The following is a 23,079-nucleotide window of genomic DNA, read 5'->3' on the forward strand; positions in this document are numbered from 1 at the left end:
AAACTTAGCTCAAAATTGGTGAAAGGGGGAAAGAGAAAAAAGGAAAATATAGTGTAGTATGTTAGGAATTCTATCAGATTTCCACAAAGGAATAGATAGTGCTTACAATATAGGCATCGTCGATTCATTAGGTGTAAATCTCCTTCTTGGTTTGCTGTCACAGGATTTTTCTCACAGGCAATCTGTGTACATCCTTCTAAGCATTTAAAACCAGAGACATAACATAAAACACAGACAAAGCTCAGTGCACATCCAGAAAAACTTATATACGGTACAGTGCCTAAATATACATGTATAAATAACTAATAAATAAAATGGTCTTTTAGTTTAACATTTTGGCCAAATTGTTGTAAGCCCTTGAGCCAACTAACACCTGTGTGTTTCATCCTTCTAAGCAGCTTGATGCCCCTTGTCACCTCGTTCGTGGCTGCAGAGTCCTACAGCTCCCAGGTAACTCCTCACAGCCTCTTGAACCCTTCTGCTCCTAGCTCTCAACTACATCGCTTCTGTAGGGGTATATCAGGGGTGGGATGTAAGGTGGGGGGTGGGGGGTGGAGAATATACCACGTGAGGGGTATATGCCAGGGGTGGGATACAAGGGGGGGGAGAATATACCACATGAGGGGTATATGCCATGGGTGGGATACAGGGGGGGGAGGCGGGAGGGCTATACATACACCAGAGATGGGCGTGTCAAAATAAGTGTTTTTTTTTTTTAACTAAAATCCAATCCGCATAAGGAAATCGAGAGAGACCTATTTTAGTAGAGTCCCAAGTACTCAAAAGGAGCACACCTGGGAGATATGCAAAGTATATTAAAATATCCTGTCACTCGCCCAAAAAGGATTTCCACAAGACCTATCCTCAAGCCAAGTCCTAAAGTAAACAAAGGGGGTGCTGACAGGCCCAACAGGATCAGGACCTACAACCTCTGCTTTTCAGGGATGTAAGGCCTCGTCCAAGGTGCAACCGAGCGCGCGCTGGCGCTCGAGCACCGTGACGTCAGGCGCTCAGGGTGTCCGGGCGATTCCTGGCCAGCTAGTTGTGTGCGGGGGCCGTAGTCTAGTAGTGAGTTAAACCAGCTGCTGGATCGCTTTACTGCTCATACCTGTAGCCCTCTCCCCCTAGCTTCCTTTAAAAGCCACTCCCTGGTTGCCAGCTCAATGTGCCTTGTGAGCAATAGGATAAGCAAAGTATAGGAAGGTAGCCAGGGGGAGTATGATTAGCATACACTGAAAGATGTAGAGGAGGGCACAGCAGTCTTTGCAAAAGCTAATTTATTTGCCAAAAAAAGTATGATGAGCTACAGGTGTGAGCAGGAGAGCTCAAAAGTATGCTGTGAGAGAGGCGCTATCCAGCTGCTGGCTTAACTCTAGGATTGTTGTAATACTAGGATTGTTGTAATGAATAGCAGAGGTTGTGGGTTATTATCTTGCTGGGCCTGAACGTATCGTCTTCCTCACAAGATGCTTTAGGCTGCGCTTATAGTGACGGCGACAGCGATGCAACGTCGCGGCAAAACAAATGCATTGCCGCCGTCGCGTGCACTTATAGTAAGCGCGACGCGACGGAGCGACGGATTGGTCGCGATTGCTGGAAGTAATCTCTATTTGATTTTAATAATTAAAAGTTGTAACACCACACAATTAAAAACTGTGTTGACCGTTGTCAATAAATGTTTAAAATAAAAAGTTAACCCTAGTCGACTCAGTGGTACTGTACTGTAAGTAATATCTATAAATGGCATTGAACGCCTTAGGCCGAGATTATAGTGCGACGGCGCGTACCGCCAAAACAAATACCTGTGTTCCGTTGAGGTGCACATAGTGGGCGCGACAAGGCGGAGGCCCGACAGAGCAGCGGAATCCAGGAGAGACAAATGAATTTGTTTCTCCATGCGATGGCTGCGTTACGTCAGTGTCACGTGAAGGGGTTCAGCCAGCCAATCATGGCGAACAGCTCGCGTGACCTCACAGGCCACGCCCCCTGGCTCCTCCTGCCAGTCGCCTGCATGCAGTGCAGGATTCGCGTGCATGCACCGCGCGTGGCCTGCAGCGGCCACTATAATCTCGGCCGTTTAGCGGATGTAATATGGAAGCAGCCTTTTGTTAAGGGATCAATCCCCTTTGCTAACATTGCTTTTAATATATCGTCGTTGTAGAGGTAAAACTCATTAAGTGCATTTTTGGCAAAAACTCACTAAATGCACTGATTTGAAATGTCTTTATTTCTATTGAATAACCGTAAGCTGCAACTAGTATCCAATCACTAACATAATATCTGTTGAGGACTGAGAATAATCTAGTTGGTGGAAGTGGCTCTTATAGACAGTATGATGCTGGCCTGTCAGCGTTTAAACTGCCATTAAGTCTTCTGTTGGGGCTACATTACAGTTATTAGCTACAATAGTGAAGCGAGATAGGAGACATAGGGTTTCCAATACGGCAAGAACTCACCGATGCACTCTGTAGCCCTGTAGAAGCATAATGTTTGCGAAACGCACGCCGGGTTTTACTGATGCCTGTTAGTAACATGTCACCAGTAGCAACTTCAGCGATACCAAGTGGCCGTACAGCTCACAAGTATTCTGCGACCGAAGAGCGATCCAACAGCTGGTTTAACTCACTACTAGACTTCCCTGAATAGCAAGGTTGTTGGTTCTGATCCTGTTGGTTCTGACCATAACGCCTTCATCACAAGATGCCTTGGGACCTGACTTGTGAGGATAGGTCTTGGAGAATATTTTAGGAGGTGAGGGGTGTGAGTAATTTAAATATACTTTCCATATCCCATTAACATATCTCCCTGGTGTGCACAGGTGTCTCTCCACATGTTGTTTCAGGGGATTTAAAGCTCTTGGGACTATTCTAACTCTCTCTCCCCACACATTTGCATTTTTAACATCCATTTGGAGATTTACAGTAAAAGGGGAAAAAACGAATCTGCCTTTTTGAGACTCCTCTGCAGGGGAAAGGAACTTCCAAATCCACAGCGGTTTTGAATTTCTGCCTAAATTTGCCCATCGGTAGTATACAAGGAAGGGGGCTATGAGGGGTATATACCAAGGGTGGGATACAAGGGGGGAGTATGAGAGGTATATACTGAGGAGATACGTGGAGGTAAGGGGTACATATGAGGGGAGATACATGGGGGTGAAGAGTATACACAGGGTCAGATACCCGAGTTTTAAAGGTGTATATACATGGGATCAGACACACAGGGTTGAGAGGTTTATACACGGGGAGATACACGGGGTAAGGAGTATAGACAGGGTTGATCTGTATACATGGGGGTGGAAGATACACAGGGAGATACGCAGAGTGAGGGGTATACACGGGGTGGGAGATGCGTGCAGGTTGAGGGGTATATACTGGGGGAGATACAGGGGTATGGGCGAGATCTTCAGAGAGGGGGAGATACGGATCTGAGGGGTATATACATGGGTAATGGGTATATATGGGGGTGAGGTGTGTGTATATACAAGGGTTGTGGGGTGGGAGATACAGGGTAAAGGATATATGTGGGAGGAGACACTGAGGGTGGGGAGATACGGTGGTCATGTGAGAGGGGGGGCGGGGCACACAGGGTGTGCTGGGAGATATCTATACCAAAGCTGGAGAGGGGATACACTGGGGGTGTGTGTAGGTCAGGGATGTCAAACACACGGATCGCAAGGGGTTGCCCTGAGCCTCAGCTGACAGACCCTGCACACAAACTAGGGCGAGAGCGGGGACATTCGTCCTGGTGGGGGCCCTGCAGCCCGGTGCTTGAAGTTGCATCCGGCTGCTGGGCCTCCTCTGCCCCCTGCTGATCCAGGCCTCCTCAGCCCCCCGATGCGCGCCAGAAGTAGGGCCCGGCTGGAACTCGGGCCCAACTTCAGCGACCGCGTGGCACCGGAGGCTCTCCCCAAGGTAAGGTTGTGTGGACAGGGTGGTATGTGTGTGTATTGTGAGGATGGCGACCAAGAGACAGAGTGGGTGGTGGAGGGGGGAAAAAAGTCAGAGAGAGAAGTCTCCCTCCCCCCTCTCTAAGGGGCACTTACCGGGATTCTGCTTCCTATTCTCTTGAGAGAGCGAGAGATAGACACAGACGCAAGCATAGGTTGTAGTATGTAGTATGCATTGTATTTTTTCCTGGTGCGCCCCCAGTCCTGCAGTCGTACTTAAGAATTGGCCCCCAAGCTATTCTAAGTTTGACGGGCCTGGTATAGGGAATACACCTGGGGTGAGGGAGAATATTGTTGTGTTTTTTTTGTTTGTTTTTTTAAACATCTTTTCATAAAATGTTTGTTTCGCTTGTTTGAATACACGTTCCAAATGAGTACATTAAGTAACAAAGAAAATACGGGCAAGCTCTGTATCACCACAATAGGTTGAGGGATGAAGAGACAGACAGCCTCACCAAACGCACACAGCCTGTAACAGTCCTGGTGACTCAGCAGCAAGATAGCGCCCAGTATTTCACGTTGCTAGGTGAAGTCTGTGTTGTCCGCAGTCATCTGGTTGGGATTCCCTTTTCTGGATGCTGAGCGCATGAACAGGTTAATGTATTTAACTTTTTTTTACTGTTGCCTTTTTATACTGCATCTTTTGTAGGAAACTGAGGTCATAGACATAACTTCTGGAACCCAGAACTAACTACACAAAGCTATGTGTTGTTATAGTATATGGTTTCATTAAACAAGCAGTGTTTGGTTTTCAGATGCAAGAACATATAGATGTGGTGTGTTTTTTTTTTTTTCAATTCCAAAACAGCCCCAACTGCACATCACTTTTACTACCTCTCCTATCTAGATGCAGCTACTTTTCGGTATGTTTCATGTTGAGCTGTGTACAGTATGGAAAAGTTTACACTACTCCCAACATAACCTTCTGTTTTCCAGTAAAAACACAAGCTGAGCAGTTTTTGTTTTTCCTTTTGTAGGTTGGTAAGTGAGGCGTCTGCCTGAAACAGCCATCCCCTCCCTCTGGCCTGGAGCAGAGTCCTGTGCCTCTGGCATCCAAGAGTACACAATGTCCAAGTTGAAGAGCTCGGAGTCTGTGCGGGTCGTGGTGCGGTGTCGGCCCATGAACACCAAGGAGTTGGCTACTGGATTTGAGAAGGTTGTTGACGTGGATGTGAAATTCGGACAGGTAGCAGTAAAAAACCTCAAAGGAGCCACCAGCGATCTGGCAAAAATCTTCACCTTCGATGCTGTGTATGACTCCAACTCCAAGCAGGTGGAGCTTTACGATGAGACATTCAGACCCTTGGTGGACTCTGTCCTGCTTGGTTTCAATGGAACAATCTTTGCATATGGGCAGACAGGCACAGGAAAAACATACACAATGGAGGGAGTGCGGGGTGACCCAGAGAAAAGAGGGGTCATACCAAACTCTTTTGAGCATGTATTCACGCACATCTCAAGATCGCAGAACCAACAGTACCTGGTGAGGGCTTCTTACTTGGAGATCTACCAGGAGGAAATCAGAGACCTCCTGTCCAAGGATCAAACCAAGCGCCTGGAGCTGAAAGAGAGACCTGACAATGGCATATACGTCAAGGACCTCTCTTCCTTTGTCACCAAGAGCGTGAAGGAAATAGAACACGTCATGAATGTGGGGAACCAGAACCGCTCTGTTGGTGCCACCAACATGAATGAGCACAGTTCGCGCTCTCACGCTATCTTCATGATCACTATCGAGTGCAGCGAGCTTGGTTTGGATGGAGAAAACCACATCCGCGTTGGAAAACTGAACCTTGTAGACTTGGCAGGAAGTGAACGGCAAGCCAAAACAGGAGCCCAGGGGAAAAGGTTGAAAGAAGCTACCAAAATTAACCTCTCCCTTTCTGCTCTGGGAAATGTTATATCTGCTCTTGTTGATGGGAAAAGCACCCATATCCCATACCGGGATTCCAAGCTCACCAGGTTACTGCAAGACTCCCTGGGTGGCAATGCCAAGACTGTTATGGTGGCAAACATAGGACCTGCCTCCTACAATGTGGAGGAGACGCTGACAACTCTGCGCTACTCTAACCGTGCCAAAAACATCAAGAACAAACCGAGAGTGAATGAAGATCCCAAGGATGCTTTACTGCGGGAGTTTCAGGAGGAGATTGCAAGACTGAAGACACAGCTTGAAAAGAGAGTCATTGGTAAAAGACGAAGGCGAATAAGAAGGAGACCAGGAGGAGAGGGAGGAGTAGAGGAGGAAGGAGACATTTATGGAGCGGAGGATGAGGTGGAGGATAAAGAAGACTATTGGAAGGAGCAGCAGGATCAGCTGGAAATCGAGAAGAAGGCTATTGTGGAGGATCATAGTTTGGTGGCTGAGGAGAAACTAAGGTTATTAAAGGAAAAAGAGAAGAAAATGGATGATCTGAGAAAAGAGAAGGAAGCCATGGAAATGCTGAGTGCCAAAGTCAAGGTAGGAAGAAACTTGGATCTGTGTGGATAGATAATATTACACCGATTAAAAAACTGTAACAATGATCTTTTACCTTGTTCGCTTCTAAGAATCTCTGAGGATGAGTTGATGTTCTTTAGCTTTTCAGAAAGGTGCATACAAGGCATGCTGTGTTGGGAGCACTTTGTATATCTCTGACATTGACAACTAGCAATTTAGGGGTAAATTGTATGTATCCCAAAGCAGCTGTTCATGCTGTTTTTGGACTAAAATCCCTAACTTCTGCTTTGGACTATAGATTTTACCCCATATAGTATTATGCAAATTTGACTATGTATGCACATTACGTACATATGGGGAAAAAGGTTAAGGTACTGATGCACACATACTGAGGATTAAACCGGAACCTTGGGAAGTTTTCTTATTGTTTTGGGGCTGTACATGCTCAGTGTGGGTTATGTAGACCGACTGGACGGGCCACTGGAAGAGAAATGAAGAATAAGCAGACAAAAGCATTAGCAAGATGGCAGTTTATATAAGATATACCTGCCCTTCCAAACATAACTTCTTAAATAAGCCCTGGTGACAATATAATTAAAGGAATAATTACTTCACCAATGTGTCTTGTAATAGAAATGATATGGTGCTGTTATTTGTGACACTGATTTAGTCTGTGTTTTGGGGTAATGTGTTCCCCAGGCCATGGAAAGTAAACTTCTTGTTGGTGGAAAAAATATTGTGGACCACACAAATGAGCAGCAGAAGATCCTTGAACAGAAGCGTCATGAAATCGCAGAGCAGGCAAGTCTGATATTTTTGTTTTAAACCCATGGGGGGGAGTTGAGGATTGTGAGCCACAAAGACCAACGCTGCAGGAGGTCTGATCTGTGTTACTGTCCCTTAGAAACGGCGTGAGCGAGAAATGCAGCAACAAGTGGAGAGTCGGGATGAGGAGACATTGGAGCTCAAGGAAACTTACAGCTCGCTACAACAAGAAGTCGATATAAAGACAAAGAAACTGAAAAAGGTAACATCTGGAAGACTATTAAGAAGCAGATACTTATGGGGCAGAATCTGTGTGAGCTGTTTCCAGTGTCCTCTCCATCAACGAAAGCTTACACATGTTCACTGTGGGTTTTTTTTTTTGTAACATTGTCAGGAACAAAGGTTATTTTATTTGAAGTCTCAGAGCTCTAAACGTACATTTAAGGACTCTACTGTTCTCTCCTTGTTGTCTCCTGCTCTTCCTGACCTCCTTTCCTCTTTCAGCTCTTTTCCAAGCTGCAGGCGGTGAAAGCCGAGATCCACGACCTGCAGGAGGAGCACATCAAGGAGCGTCAGGAGCTGGAACAGACACAGAATGAGCTCACCAGAGAACTCAAACTGAAGTAAGTCGCTCAATCTGTAGGGCAGCTCTGTTTAAGTGCAATGAAGTACATAACTGCAGGAAGAAGCAGCCTATTTTGATCTGGTTTAATACTGATTGGCCGGCGAAGTTAAACAGCAATTCTACTTGTTGCCAAGTAGAACAAAGAAAAACCAGTCAAACAAATATATAAGGGAACCAACAAGTGCACTGTAAAAAATGCACTTAAAAAAGAAGGGTTAACTCAAAAGAACCCATGATGGGGGATACCGAGCAGAGCACCCCGCCTAACGCCCACTGGGAGGCAAACTCCGAAACCGTCCCAGCGGACTCGGCGTACGTGAACTCTGCCCGAATACGGGAGTGCACCAGCGCCCGGAATACTGCCAAGATGTTCGTTGGGACCCCCCTCTCCAAACACTGCTTCCTGGTCTTGTAAATGGCTACCTTAGCCACTGCCAGGAGCAGGTTGACTAGGAGATCCCTAGGCTTATTGTCTCTCGACACTGGGCACCCAAAAATAAAAAGATATGGGGAAAAACCCAGCCAGAACTGCAGAAGAAGGCTCCTCAAGGTGGATAAGAGGGGCTGCAGTCTGGCGCAGCTCAGATAAATGTGGAATACGGACTCCCGCTCGCCACAGAAGGGACAGGCGGCGGGGCAGTCCGTGAAGTGTGCCAAGTACTCTCCTGTGCTCCGTGCACCGTGGAGGACCCTCCAACTCAAATACCCGGCGGGACGGGGAACCAAAGCTGAATAGAGCTCTCTCCACCGGGGTCTCTCGCCCTCGTTCCCAAGAAATACCCGCCTCCAGATGGTATCTGGGCGGGTGACAAGGGCGAGGTAGTGCACTATATGGAGCACCAGAGAATACAGGACTTTCCTCGGCATGCCGCGAAAACATGCCGAGGTTGGGGGAGATAGGAGCCCGAGGGGGTTGGCTTGGTTTGGGTACTACTCAAAGATCCGGAGAGCTGAAGTTGATAGGTTGACAATGCTCTCCGGTCTGCAAAACCCCCTCGATGAAGGTGCGTGAGTCGGGGTGGATTGCATCTTTAATCTCCCGGATCAAACGACGAGGGACACGGGCAGTAAGCTTACCCATACGGGGCGCAAGCACCTCTGCGCTTACCCAGTCTCGCCGCTCATAGTCCAGGAGATCCCCGACTCTGGTCACTTGCGCCAGGATTAGCCGGCGGCAAATAGAGGGTAAATCCAACATCCGAGTCCCCACTGCCGGATTATACAGCAGGGGCTCGGCGAGGAAATCAACCCCCACCGCCTGTTCCTTCCTGGTCGCGGAGACCAGTTTCCAGGCCTTTAATAAGTCCCGGTAGTATGCTGGCAGCTCCGAGAGGTTTCTTCCTAAACCCTCGGGCCTGATGATAAACAGTTGCCGGTCATACCTCATACTGCGCAGCTGGCGAAAGAAACTGGTCGCCAGCTGGCACCACTGCGGAGACGGATCCGCGAATAGATATCTCTGCAGGTATTGGAGGCGGAAAGTGTGTAACTGGGAGCGGACACACACCACTCCCTGTCCACCCTCCTCCAAAGGAAGGCACGCAACCCCCACAGAGACCCAATGTTTCCCCATCCAGAGAAAATCCATCAATCTCCTCTGGATCTTGTTGATAAATTCGGGGGGCGGACCCATGGCTATCAGCCGGTGCCAAAGCTGACTGGCCACCAGCTGGTTGATCACCAGGGTTATTCCCCTAAGGGAAAGCATTCTGGACAGATACACCCATGACCCCAGACGAGCAATGACTCGTTCTTCAAGCTCACTGAAGTTTTCTGGGGCTGGGTCCTCCGCAGCAGACAGGTAGACTCCCAGATATTTGAGAGTATCGCTCCCCCACGAGATATTAAGAAACGCGGGGGGCAAAGAGTCCACCTGTAAGGGACCCACCAAAATGCCGGAGCACTTGGACCAGTTGATCCGAGCAGAAGAGGCCGCAGTGTAGACCTCTTGGCACGCTCCAGATCATCTAGGTCCTGGGCCACGAGGAGCGCGTCATCGGCATAAGCTGACAGGACTACCCGCATGCTGGGCTCCCGCAGCACCAGCCTGGTGAGCCTCCTCCTCAGTAGGCAGAGGAAGGGCTCGATGGCCAGCGCGTATAGTTGCCCAGACAGGGGACACCCCTGACGTACTCCCTGACCAAACACAAAAGGTGCCGTCAGGGACCAATTAATTTTTACCAGACACTCTGCAGAGGCATACAGCATCCGGAGAAAGCCCACAAATTGTGGGCCAAAGCCAATCTCCCGCAAGGTCTGCATGAGGTAACGGTGATCCACCCTGTCAAACGCCTTCTCCTGATCTAGGGACAGGAGGGCGAGTGACAGACCAGTCCTCTGCGCGTGGTGTAGCAGATCCCGGACCAGAAAAATGTTGTCATGAATGCTCCGGCCCGGGACAGTATAGGACTGGTCGGGGTGAATCACCTCTGCCAGCACGGACTTGAGCCTCAGCGAAAGCGCTTTGGCTACGATCTTATAGTCCGTGCTGAGCAGTGAGACCGGTCGCCAGTTAGAGATCTGGCGGAGATCCCCCTTCGGCAGCAGAGACAGTATTGCCCGCCGACATGAAAGGGGCATCTCACCAGTCTCCAGGGCTTCAGCCAGGACCTCGGTGAAATCAGGTCCCAGCATCTCCCCAAAAAAACGGAAGAACTCCACAGTCAGCCCGTCTAGCCCCGGCGCTTTTCCGTGGGACATGAGATTAAGAGCTTCAGAGAGCTCGACCAGAGTCAAAGGTAACTCAAGCCGCTCTCTTCCACCCTCGCCGACCGTGGGAAGCCCCTCCCATAAGACCCTGCATGCATCCGGCTGGATGGACTCCGGAGAGAAAAGATCTACGTAAAACCTCCGGGTTCTGTCCCGGATGCTCCGGGTCAGTCAGAGGGGTACCGTCCTCTGCTATCAAGCAGGTGATATGTTTACGGTTTACCCTCTTTTTCTCCAGCGCGTAGAAGAGGCGCGACCCTCTTCCCGAAGGAAGTGGATACGGGATCGCACATACGCCCCTCGAGCTCTCCGATCTTCCAAGTCCCGTAGAGCGCACTTCCTCTCCACGTACGCACACTGCAGGAATTGGTCTCCTGCCACAGACAGCCGCCTCTCGACATCGAGCACCTCTTCCCTAAGGGTCTCGATCTCAGAATCGCGCCGCCCGCTGGCACCTTTAGTGTTCTCTTGACAAACGAGGCGCAGATGAACCTTGCCCACGTCCCACCACTGCTCTAACGTGGCAAAGTCTGACCTACAACCTCTCCAGGCCATCCAAAAGTCTCGGACCGACGTCGCAAACCCCTTGTCCTCCAACAACGTATTGTTGAAATGCCAATAGGCGGCCGAGGGCGCTGCTGGTATTAGCGCCACCGTCACGGACACACAATTGTGGTCCGAAAACGGCGCTAGCCTAATGGTACTGGACTGAGCTCGCGACAGGCTGTGGCTGGATATGTACAGCCTATCGATCCGGGACCAGGATATCCGTCCACCTCTAAACACTATAACATAGGTGAACTCAGTGGATACCCCGGGATGTTGTTCTCGCCAGACGTCTACCAAGGAGTAGCGGGTGATGACCTCCCGCAAGGCCGACGCAGAAGTCGGGTGTGGCTCCGGACCATTCCGGTCCCTCAGAGCCTCGAGGGTGCAGTTAAAATCACCCCCGAGCACCACGTGTTCGTCCGCGTCGACTGTCTCCAGGTATTCGGACAATCTGACGAAGAACTGCCTTCTCAGGGGTCCGGTGGCAGGAGCATACACGTTCAAGAAATTAAACGTGTAGTCCTCGTGCCGGACTCTGAGATGCAACAGGCGACCTGGAACAACAGTTTTGGCAAACAGCAGCTCAGGTTGAAAGGATTCGTAGAACAGGGTCACCACCCCACAAGATGTCGAAGTGAGGTGGCTGAAAAAGACCTTGCCTCGCCACTCCAGATGCCAGCTGGCTTCAGCATCTGGAGTGGTATGGGTTTCCTGCAGGAAACTCACAGAGTACTTTCCCTTTTGTAAAAAGGAGAGTACCTGGAACTTGCGAAACCCGTCCTTACATCCATTTTCGTTTAGCGTACCGATGCTCAAAGCCATTGGTAATCAAGAGTCTTCCTTCCCATAGGCGCTCAGGGTACTATACCCCGAGAAGCCTTTACGTGCTCTCGCAACACTTTGTTAAACTTTAGGACCTGAGAATGTTCGATAGTCCCGGAAAGTTTGGCCTTGTGGTTAGCCTTGATATATACTCTGAGAGAGTGGAGAATGACCGAAGCATCCTTCCACCTCTCAAGGGCCAACTGCACCTTCGTATGTCCGTGTCTACAGAGGGTATCATCCAGGAAACTATCTATCTCCCGGGCAGGGATAACGGGGATCGAGGAGTCCACCGACTCCATGGTGCCAGAGGACTCCCCTCTGAGCCCCAACTCCCCAGGCTCCTCTTGGCTGGAGAATTCAAGACCCCCATCCTTCTCTGCGGGGGCCTCTCTCAGCCCTAGATTGGATCCCCTCCTCAGTGTTTCCACGAGGGGGTCCACTGTGCTCTCCACCTCCATCCCCGAGTCAGGATGTTCAGGGGCAGCTGGTGGCGACATGGCTGAGGCAGTGGTCTCCCGAGAGTCCTCGGGGGCCACAGAAGCACACATGCCACGGGTGTTCGCATCACCTGCGGGAGGGCCCTCACCATCCGCGGGAGGGCCCTCACCATCCGCGGGAGGGCCCCCACCATCCGCGGGAGGGCCCCCACCATCCGCGGGAGGGCCCCCACCATCCGCGGGAGGGCCCCCACCATCCGCGGGAGGGCCCCCACCATCCGCGGGAGGGCCCCCACCATCCGCGGGAGGGCCCTCACCATCCGCGGGAGGGCCCTCACCATCCGCGGGAGGGCCCTCACCATCCGCGGGAGGGCCCTCACCATCCGCGGGAAGGCCCTCACCATCCGCGGGAGGGCCCTCACCATCCGCGGGAGGGCCCTCACCATCCGCGGGAGGGCCCTCACCATCCGCGGGAGGGCCCTCACCATCCGCGGGAGGGCCCTCACCCACCATGGGAGGGCACTCATTAGCAAGGACCTCAAAGGGAGGGTCTATCCCAGCATTCACTCCCAATAAAGTGCCTGCCCAAAACTCCTCACTAAGAGGGTTCAGGTCAGACAACTCCCAGATGTAATCGGAAGTGCTCACCATAACACCCTCCAAACCCCCACCCACGGGGGTTAGTCCTAGCCCATCTCCTTCCTCAGGTGACGCAAACCGGGGCTTTTTTTCCTTAGTTGCGTCATCCGAAGGCGGTACAACCGGAAGGGGATCCCGGTCGACCCCCGGGTCCCCGAAGACAGGTATCTTTTTTGTGTCCTGTGGGGTAAATTCACCGAAACACAAGTCTCTGGGGGATTCTCTCCAACCCAGAGGGGCATTGGGAGGCTCCCCAACATCTATTTCTAGGGGTAAGGCCTCATGCTGTTGAGCACCTTGGCCTTCAACCCCAGAGATGTCGGGTACCTCCTCTTGCATTCCCTCCAGATCTTCGAGGGGGGGGGGCTGTTCATTTATGAGATCCGGCTCCCACTGGTCAATCCCAACCAGTGGGCCGAATGGAGCCACCTCGTGCGGAACTGATGTTCCGTTCCCTTTAGGAGACATCCGCGGGTGAACGTAATCCGGTTCACCCACGTCGACCTCCTCAAACGCCCTCTTGTTTTTATTTTTAAATTTGCTCTTCCTGGGGATTGATTCCCCAGGAGAGGGTGCCGCTGCCTCCCCAGCAGGAGCTTCCTCCTGCTCCCCCGCACCCTGTATGGTGCTTACAATTGGGGTAAGGTGTTCTTGGGGGGGGGCAGCGACAACAGAGGGTGACTGTTGTGGGGTGGCTTTTACCTTCTCCCTCTGATCTTTAGGGAGAGGTTCAGATGTCACCGCCCGAGATGGGGTAGCGACATCTCCTACGGTCCCAGGGGGGACCTGGGCCCTCGAGGACTTTACCTTCTCCCTCTGTTCTTTTGGAAGAGGTGCAGATGTCACCGCCCGAGATGGGGCAGCGACATCTCCTACGGTCCCAGGGGGGACCTGGGCTCTCGAGGGCCCCGCTGTGGTAGGCACAGCGGTACTGGGTGTCTTGGCAGAGGGAGGGGCTGGTGCAGGAGCTGAGGTGGGATTCCTGTTCCCTTGGGTCAACTCCTACGAGTGTGTCCCAGCTCCTTGCACAGATAACACCTAACCCCCTCCGTGCCATAGAAAAAAGTATATTGAATGCCCTCGTAAGGCACCCTAAAGGAACCCTCCACAGATTCTGTGCTCCCGGGCAGCAGCATTTGTACCTGCCGCCTAAATGAGAGCACATGCCTCAGCGCCCTATCCCTGCAGCCCAAAGGCAATTTTGTTATATGAGACTTAATGTCTCCCAGGGTTTGCAGGTGTGGCCTCATGAGGCTGTCTGGGATGAAGGGGGGCACATTTGAAAGAATGACCTTTGTGCCTAACCCCTCCATGGGTTCTATAGGGATGTAGATCCCCCCTACATTGATGCCTTTCTGCACCAGGGTGTGGGTGGCAGCCAGTGTACGGAGGAAGAAAATGCCCCTCCCATACATCTTGCTGGCCGCCACCACAGCAGAGGGACCCACAACGTCTGCCACAGCCCTTACATAAGTCTCCATGTTCAGGCCAGGTGACATTGGGCATCTCACCCCAAGCTTCCTGCTCACACCAGGCGTGGCCCCAGCATTGTTGTTGCTGGGGTCGACGCCTGCAGCTGTTATCTGCGCCCATGTTTGAACTGGGGCCGCAGGGGCCACGCTGCTAACAGGCGCTGGGGGAGGCGTGGCCAGGGCACTGGAAGGACCAGGCCTAGGGCTGTGACTAAGAGTGTTGCTCCTAGGGGCCACAGTTTTTGGTGTCCTGTATCCGGGTATGGTCCCCGTTGCCACACTACTCCTACCTCCCTTAGGCATGATAATATTAAGCCTTTTAGTCAGGGGAGGAGGTAGTGTTTAGAGAGAGGTGCAAAAGAGGAACTGTCCTTTTAAGAACCAATTAACCTCTCTGCAAAGGGAGGGGGAAAAAAGACAGCTTTTAAACCCTGCTGTAGTTCTTCTCTCTTTCCCCTTTTTACTCTCTCTCTCTGTTGTAATAAGCCACACAATTTAAAAGTCTTTAAAGAAAAGACACAGAGCTCTTAATTGCAGGTGAGAAAAGAGGAATCAGGCTTAAGAAATAAAGTGAAAATAGAAGTAAAACAATCAGGGGTGTGGTAGGGGAGAGGGGTTGAAAGCTACAGTACCAGCCAGCCAAAGTGCAGCTTCTGCTGGGTTGAAAAACACTGCAGTCCCTGGGTGAAACCAAAAACGGTTTTTAAATCCCAGAAGCAACCTTTAAACCTCTCCAAAACACACAGTCCCCCACAGTTTCACTCCAAAATAACACAAATGAAAAGAAGAATACAACCTGATTCCACAATGCCTAGGAGCTCTGTACATACACTTCTGAGTGAAGCAGCAGCAAGTAATAGTGCTGAGGTGAGGGAAGCAACAGCAGCATGTGATAGTGCTGAGGTGAGGGAAGCAACAGCAGGCCACACGCCCTGTGACGGAGTAGAAGCTGCCTATTTTACTTTCCAAATGAATTATTTTTGTAGGAAAATAAATGTATAGTTAATTAGGCTGTTTTTAATACTTTCCTGGCATCACTTTACAGCAGTCTTGGACATAAGTGTTACATTTTTAGGAGCAGCCCATTGTAAAATGCAGCGGCCCACACTTAGCAATTGATACAAATGTGGGCCCTCCCGTGCTACTCTTCCCACTTGCACCACCACCCTCCTCGCCTATTGCTCTGCACCTTGCACTGCCCCTCTACCCACCTAGCCTGTTGCTCTGCCCCCCTCGCCTATCAATCTTCCCCCTGCCCTCCTCACCGGTCCTCTTTTAACCCCCAACCCATCTCTCCTTGCCGGTCACTCTGCCCCCCCCCCTCACCCCCCAGCTCAACTTGCCAGTCGCTCTGCTCCCCCCCCTCCTCCACGCTCACCTTGCTGGTCGCTCTGCCCTCCTCGGTAGTTGCTCTTCCCCCTCCCCACTCTCACCTCCCAGCAACCGGCCGTTTCACCAATTAGGTAAGTTAATTTAAGGGGTTTTAGCGGTTAGGGTAGGGGTTAAGGATTGGGGTTTTAGGGTTAGGTTTTTAGGGTCGGAAATTAATGTAAGGGATTAAGGATTTTAGGGTAGGGGTAGCATTTGAATTAGAGGTTAAAATGACTGGCTTTTAGCGTATGGTTAGGGGCTTATCTTGGTGGCGGCGAGATGTCCCTGCAGAGAGGTGAGTGGTGGCTAAATGCTGGTGGCGATTTGGTCACGGCAAAATGGCTGCCATGAAATATCTTAGACCGGAACCGGAAGGTCTCCCAGAGCACCTTGGTTGTCCTCCGACGCCCTGGGACCCCAGGTTCTGGAGCGTCGAGCTTGGCTGGATAAATAATATGGGCGATGGGGTTTATTGGCTCCGGTAACCAATAGAAAAGCCACAACATCATTGGGAGGTGACATCACAACATTTTATTGGTAACCCTCCCTGGGACTATGTTTGAAGACTGTCGCCTTTTTTATTTTTTAAACTTGCACACAAACACTGTAAATATCTCTGGATCCCAACTCTCTTTGGAAAGTCGTAGCTACATAGTTCAGCTCACCTCCCTCCCCCTGGTTCCGGTAACATAAAAAAAAATGTTTCCCACTCAATTGCTGCATTAAAATGAAGTAACTTGGTGCATGCTGTGAAGCTCGAGGTAATGGCTGCCTAGCACATGGGCTCCTCCATGACTCCGGATTTAAAGTAAGCAAAAAAAACGAAAAAACATCTTTGAACCACCCAAATTGCAAGGAACAGCCATCCAACTGATCCAGGATGCCTCCGACGGTATCAGCAAAAACAAAAAAAAGAACAACAAAGCAGATCTCGCTGCATACTTTAAGCACAAAAAAGCCACGAGGAAACCACAGGCTGCAGGGCAAATCTCAATTGAGGGCTCCGAATCAGAGCAAGAATCAGACCGAGAAGAAATGAACCAACAAGTCACGAAAAAGGATATAATAAATCTGCTCAGCGAGCTCAAGACCTGGCTCAACAGCGAAGTGAAGGACATAAAGGAGATCACCTCCCTGGGCAACAAGACAGATGCCCTATAAAGGAGGCTAGACGGTACCATCAAGGCCTTAAATAAAAACATAAAGAAAACTGATCAACTAAAGACCCAAATGATCGAGATATTGGACCGGACTGAAGATGCAGAAAACAGGGACAGGAGGAACAATGTGCGCATTAGAGGTGCGCACGTGGAGTGTGTACAGGAGGAGTGGGTACGTGCGCTCTGTAAGGAGAGCGGGGTTGTGCGTATTGGCAGCGGAGGCAGCAGCAGCTGTGGTACCATGAGCGGGTAAGGAGGGAGCACGCCCCAAGGGACGTACTCCCAGATTCCTTACAACAAGCAAGGAAAAGATCCGACAAACTGTGCCAGCTACAGACCAATTTCGCTGATCAACTCAGATCTGAAAATATACTCTCATTCTAGCAAACCGAATCAGTGCAATTCTCCCCTCATTGGTGCACGTAGACCAAGTGGGATTTATACAAGGTAGGCAAGCCACAGATAATACAAGAAGGATAATAGATTTGATAGACTGGACTAACAAAAAAAAGATACCCACTATGGTACATGGGGTTGATGTTGAAAAATCATTCTATCGGATATATTGGTCCTATATGTTTGCAGTTCTCTGATCTTTTGCCTTTGGTGAAAGAATTATGACGGCGATCTCGGCCCTTTTATTTAAATCCCGAGGCAAACACGGTCTGCCAAGGCTTCCTGTCTGATAGGTTTAATATCAAAAGCGGCACGAGACAAGGTTGCCCTCTTCTCCCCCCTGCTCTTTGCCCTCTGCATGGAACCACTAGCAGCTAACCAGTCTGTCATCCTGTGGACATAAATCTTCTAATCGGGCTCCACGGTAAAGAGAGAGGAAAAATTGGGTTACATACTACACCCATCGGGTCCCCTAACCAACTCTGAGAAACTCAGCCTGACAGATACAAGCACGCAGGGGCTGATATCCCAAATATATACAGAATTAACATTCACAAATGACGAAGCAGTGAGAACTTAAATTTATGTCTCAATGGGAGGACCAATTAGGTGAGGTGTTAGATGAGGAAACATGGAACCAAATATTTCGGTCGGTTGGCCGGAGCTCAATATGCACCACTCCACTCCAATGAGGAGGCGCACTCGGCCATGATGTCACCCTCTTGAAGCGGGTGCATTTTTCGGCCATGGTACGCGCGCCGTCCATGGGCGTGCCAGTGACGTGACGGAACTGGTTCGCCCTCTTTGGGCGAACCGCTAACGTGACCAGCCTGTCGCGCCAAGAAATCAGTTTTAACTGATTTCTTGCGCAACGTGCGCCCGCTTCCGCCCGCACGTCTCATGGATGCGAACACTGCCTTAAGGCGGTCTGTTCGCTCGTGTGCGGTACCATGGCCCCAGCCTTACAAAGTACACACGAGGTGGTATCTCACACCACAGAAGCTATCCAAATTTATACCGGGATACTCCCCACTATGCCCTAAAGGTTGTGGAGCCCAAACCACAAGGCTACATATGTGGTGGACATGCCCAAAAGTAGCCTCATTGTGGAGGAAGATAAGAAACTGGCTGAGAAGGATAATGGGCCTAGATCTATCATTTAACCCATGGCTATTCCCCCTCAACAGACCGGTCAAGGGAATTCCCGGAACCGATCTTGCCCTCATTAGTCACTTTACAACCGCCACTAGATGCGAAATAGCCTCGGTATGAAAACAACAAGAAGAACCTCAAATTTCTAAAATAAGAGATTTGGTATGTATGTCAAATGGAAAAATTGACTAGCTTATTAAATGATTCGGGCAAAAAAATTCAAAAAACTTGGCAACCCTGCCTAGCCCAACCGGACATCCAGGGTATAAATCCTTCGTCAATTATGACATAATTAAACTACCGGCTGACACAGGCTCACCCCCGAAGAGAGCAGGCTACACTCTGCTCTAGATGGTAACCTCTTGAAGACATCGCCCACACATGAACACCCAATTGTGAAAATGCTAGTAATGAGAACACCTTACAACTGAGAGCCTCTCTTCTCTCTTCCACCCCCCCCCCTTCATCAGTCCCCACGGTGTGTACCCCCCTTCTTTCTTTAGTTTTTTCCCTTCTTGCTGTAAATCTGCGATTCACTTGATATGTGTAATTGTATATCCGTGTATGTAAAATTATGGTTTCAATAACACTTTAAGTAAAAAAAAAAAAAAAAGTAACTTCTTTTTCTTCTTCTGATTTGCAGACACCTGATTATTGAGAATTTCCTTCCTATGGAAGAAAAAAATAAGATCATGAACAGGTCGTTTTTTGATGAGGAGGAGGATCAGTGGAAGCTAAACCCAATCAGCAGGCTGGAGTGAGTGACTAGTGCACACAACTATCATGCGTAGTACAGACACTTTCCCTCAGAGCAGCATAACACACCCCAACTGAGACATGAATATTAGCTTTCTCATTACCCTGTGCAGTTAAAGATCTGTGCTACCCCGGGGCTCCCATCTGGTAACTTGCGATCATCTGGGTCTTTCCACAGTAACCAGCAGATGATGAGGCGTCCCCTATCCGCTGTGGGCTACAGGAGGCCCCTGAGTCACCATGCTAAGATGTCCATGATGATCAGGCCTGAGGCTAGATACAGGGTAAGAGAGAAGCAGATGTATGTACAGCATGCACTGTGCATGAGGGAGGAGGGCAGCTAGGACTATGAGGCCGCATTCAATCTAATTGTATTTCTGTTAAAATACATGATGGGATAGCATAAAATGCACCCAGTCAAAGACCATGAGGTGCTGTGTGCCAGGCCTAGCAGGATACCACTTCCCTCTGAGAGAGGAACCACTTGTCATCACTGCCAGACTCGGTGCTGGGATCACAGCTGTTATGTAATGTTTTATATGTTTAGGCAGAGAACATTGTGCTGCTGGAGTTGGACATGCCAAGCCGCACGACACGCGATTACGAGGGCCCAACGATAGCCCCCAAGGTCCAGGCTGCACTGGAAGCTGCTTTGCAGGATGAAGATGACATGGAGGTGGACGCCTCAACATTTCAGAGTACAGATAGTAAAAAATCCAAAGCTAGGTAAGCTTGAAAAGAGCAGGGAGACCGGGAAGGATCCAGCGAGGTATGAGGTGCTTCCATCATGGCACAGGCTGTGTGTTGTAGGGAGAACAGCTTGATTTGGATTTAGATTGTTCCCAAACACAATGACAGAAAATTAGATTTATTCTCCCCTCCCCCCCCCCCTTTTTTTTGTATCATTCTTTTGGTGTAGTCAGAAATGTAAAATGTAGCTCTATTATTATTTACCCATCCTACTTTTGTATTTATATTGAACCGGAGGAAGTTGTTTGTGCTGTCCTTGGGATGAAGTTCCCTTGAAACGTCCTTGTGTTGACCCTATTTCTATATAAATAATTATCATATCCCACTAAAATTCCACTTTTCTTAATTTTTATTTATAGTCCCCAAAACATTTTTATCCACTTTTGAATTTTGAGATTCCTCTTTTCTAATGTAAACACTCCTAATTTGTATAGCCTTTCCTCAAAGTCAGACTTTCCATCCCCTTTATTAATAGGGTGGCTCTTTTCTGCACTTTTTTCCTCCAGTTATACAGTCACTTTATTCTTGTCTTTGCTTTTTTATCACTCTGTCCCTTGATCTAAATGTTACTCCCGGCCCGTCCCTCTGACCCTTCTCCAACTACCCTAACTGGTTTGTCTTTTTTCCCCCTCCAGCATGAGTGACAACAGTTGCTATAGCAACCAAACAGGAGGTCTGTACAATAGTAAGGTCACTTTTATTTAGACCTTGCATTCCCCCTTACTTAATCTTGCTTTGGTCCCTCACAGCATTATAGGTCTACGCATTTTGTCCATCACGTGGCCCTTCAGGAACGCAGGGGAGTGTCAATCTCAAAGCGCATTGAAGGCAACCCAGAGTTAATTTTGTGACAAATGCAGAGGAGTCCCAGTATTCCTCACATAGTGTGCCCCAGTGGTTCTCCTATCTAATTGAGCCATTTTATCCTCTCGTGGGTATTTAAAATGGGATCTGGCTGTGTGATCTGATGTGCTGGTTGATAATGATCCAGGAGGGAAGAATCCATGCTGAGACCTGGTGCTGGTTGATAGTGATTCATGTCAAGCACTGGTTCGTGTCCCTCGTGGTCTGCAAGTGGAATTGTACCAGTTCCAAGGTGTGGGTTCTGGCTCGTTGATGCTCTGGGAAGTTGGATCTTCTCTGTGAAGGAGCAGCGCTGTCTGGTACAAGTGCCCATCATAGCACCGATACTTGGAGCTGCTCTGACTGCTGATGACTGTTCCAACTACCTGCTGGGAGTCTCCATTGCACTGGTAAAGGTGTGAGGCTTCAGTGTAGATTTATTTCGATTGAGCATTTGAGCTGAACCCAACCCTCTCTCTTGTCTAACAACATAACCTGGGGGCAACATAGTTTGACTGATTTTATTACAGTATAAGGACTCCTCTCCGACCTGTCGCTAAGCTTACTCCAGTTCCTATTCCTCTTATTCAGGGTCTAACATTCTGTCCCCTATCCTAAGGTGGGTTAAGCAAGCCTTCCCACTTTTCCCCTTGCTTCCCACCTATCCCCTCGTCTAGACTCAGCAGCTCTCTGGATGCTCTCTGCAGCTTGTTCCTGGTGCTATTTCACCCAGATGTCAGCTTTTCATGTGGGCTTCTCTTTTGGATCTGTGGTTCGGTGCGCTTTTGTACATCGATACCAATTCCTGGAGGTGATCAGGCCAGTCTTCTTGTCTTTCTCCAGGGAGCACATTCTGTAGTGTACAATTGAAGCACTCACACACAACATGTCTTTCTGGATTATATAGGTATTTCATCAATTATTATTTTAAAAAAAATATATATATTCAAATGCGGGACCTATGTCCGTATGGAATCTCTGGGGGCACCAACGGCTGGATACATTTCTCTCAAATGGGTTTTACATTGGTGCCTGTTTTCTAGTTCTTCATAGGCACTACCACAGAATACATGGTAAAATGGTTCTTTATAACCAGCACATTTGCGTCCATTCCTGAATTAATCTAGGGCAGGGATGTACGAAAATGTAAAACTTAGGAGCCAACTAGATTTTTTTGCAGCCAAAGTCTTGTTAAGAGGTGGGGGAGGGAGGGTGGTGACATTCTGTCTCCACCCCCCCTGTTGGCGGCTATGTATGTCAGCATGTGTAACATTTAGTATTTGTGACACACTGACACTTTCCGCCCCTGAATCTGCCTGCTCCGTGCTCTTAATGATATCAGAGTGCGGGAGCTCTTCGCTTCACTCCCTACACTAGCTGTCCCTCTGAGTCCCACCCGTGGTCTGCTTTCCCCCTACTTCCCGTCCACACCAAATCACCACCGCGGCCGGTCAGAGAGTGCCCACTCCTGCTTTGATGTCGGTGAAGCACTATCGGGGACGTTGTTGCCCGTCACAGCGGTGCCTTCCACAGCATACATCTCCCTTGTGCAAGTTTGGCAGATAGAAATTTCTTTGGATGAACTCTGTCTTCTTTTTCTCCAAAATGACCTTCATGTTCATGGAGCCTAGTTACTACATGAGCAGTTGGCACCAATTGCAAATTCTGTAGTCTCTCTTTTTGGAGATATAGCCTTTGATATAATATATCATCTTGTGTCTCTAAACTGTTTCACTGCCAGAGAATTGCACTGGTTTAGCTAAAGCTTCCGTGTTCTCTTTCTTGGTAAAGAAAATGTAATCATTTTGAATAATTTTGTTAGAGGCAGGAATGTAAAAATTAGCTATTATATTTGATATTAATATTTTAAATAATTTGAAAATGTTGTAATCCTATTTTAAATATGCATATTCTTAAGAGGTTCGAGGTAGAACCGAAACGTTCATTGTTTTATTAAAATGACTTACTATTTTGCCTCTCAAGCTGTGCCTGATTACACGCACACACACACACTAATATATATATTGTATATAATCATATCTTTGGTACTTGTTGATCCACTTCTAGATGTAGGCCTCCTAAAATGATCTTCCAGGAACTGCGGTTATAAACCTATTTTATGTTGCTTCAGCAAATTGTCTGATTTCATCATCCCATCTTACTATTGGTCGTCACCATCTTTTTCCAATGAGGGTCATTCTTCTTGCAATCTGTCTGAACCAAAGCCATTTCAATTTGTTCACC

General features: G+C 49.1%; 1 protein-coding gene across 5 annotated transcripts in view; it reads left to right on the forward strand.

The window, feature by feature from the left end:
* KIF3B (kinesin family member 3B) overlaps nucleotides 1-23,079 on the forward strand; it is a 30,968-nt gene that overhangs the window by 3,850 nt on the left and 4,039 nt on the right. For 2 of the 5 annotated variants that reach the window (XM_075594169.1, XM_075594177.1), the window contains exons 2-9: nucleotides 396-450; nucleotides 4,924-6,407; nucleotides 7,086-7,187; nucleotides 7,291-7,413; nucleotides 7,656-7,774; nucleotides 19,130-19,243; nucleotides 19,421-19,526; nucleotides 19,790-19,968. In XM_075594169.1, coding sequence (XP_075450284.1) covers nucleotides 5,013-6,407; nucleotides 7,086-7,187; nucleotides 7,291-7,413; nucleotides 7,656-7,774; nucleotides 19,130-19,243; nucleotides 19,421-19,526; nucleotides 19,790-19,968 — 2,138 coding nt within the window. In that variant the 5' untranslated portion in view covers nucleotides 396-450; nucleotides 4,924-5,012. Of the gene's footprint in view, nucleotides 1-395; nucleotides 451-4,371; nucleotides 4,541-4,923; nucleotides 6,408-7,085; nucleotides 7,188-7,290; nucleotides 7,414-7,655; nucleotides 7,775-19,129; nucleotides 19,244-19,420; nucleotides 19,527-19,789; nucleotides 19,969-23,079 lie in introns of all 5 variants that reach the window. The other 3 variants (XM_075594186.1, XM_075594162.1, XM_075594195.1) reach the window with 3 other exon arrangements.

The sequence above is a fragment of the Ascaphus truei genome, chromosome 1, assembly GCF_040206685.1.
Source record: "Ascaphus truei isolate aAscTru1 chromosome 1, aAscTru1.hap1, whole genome shotgun sequence".
Lineage (NCBI taxonomy): Eukaryota > Metazoa > Chordata > Amphibia > Anura > Ascaphidae > Ascaphus > Ascaphus truei.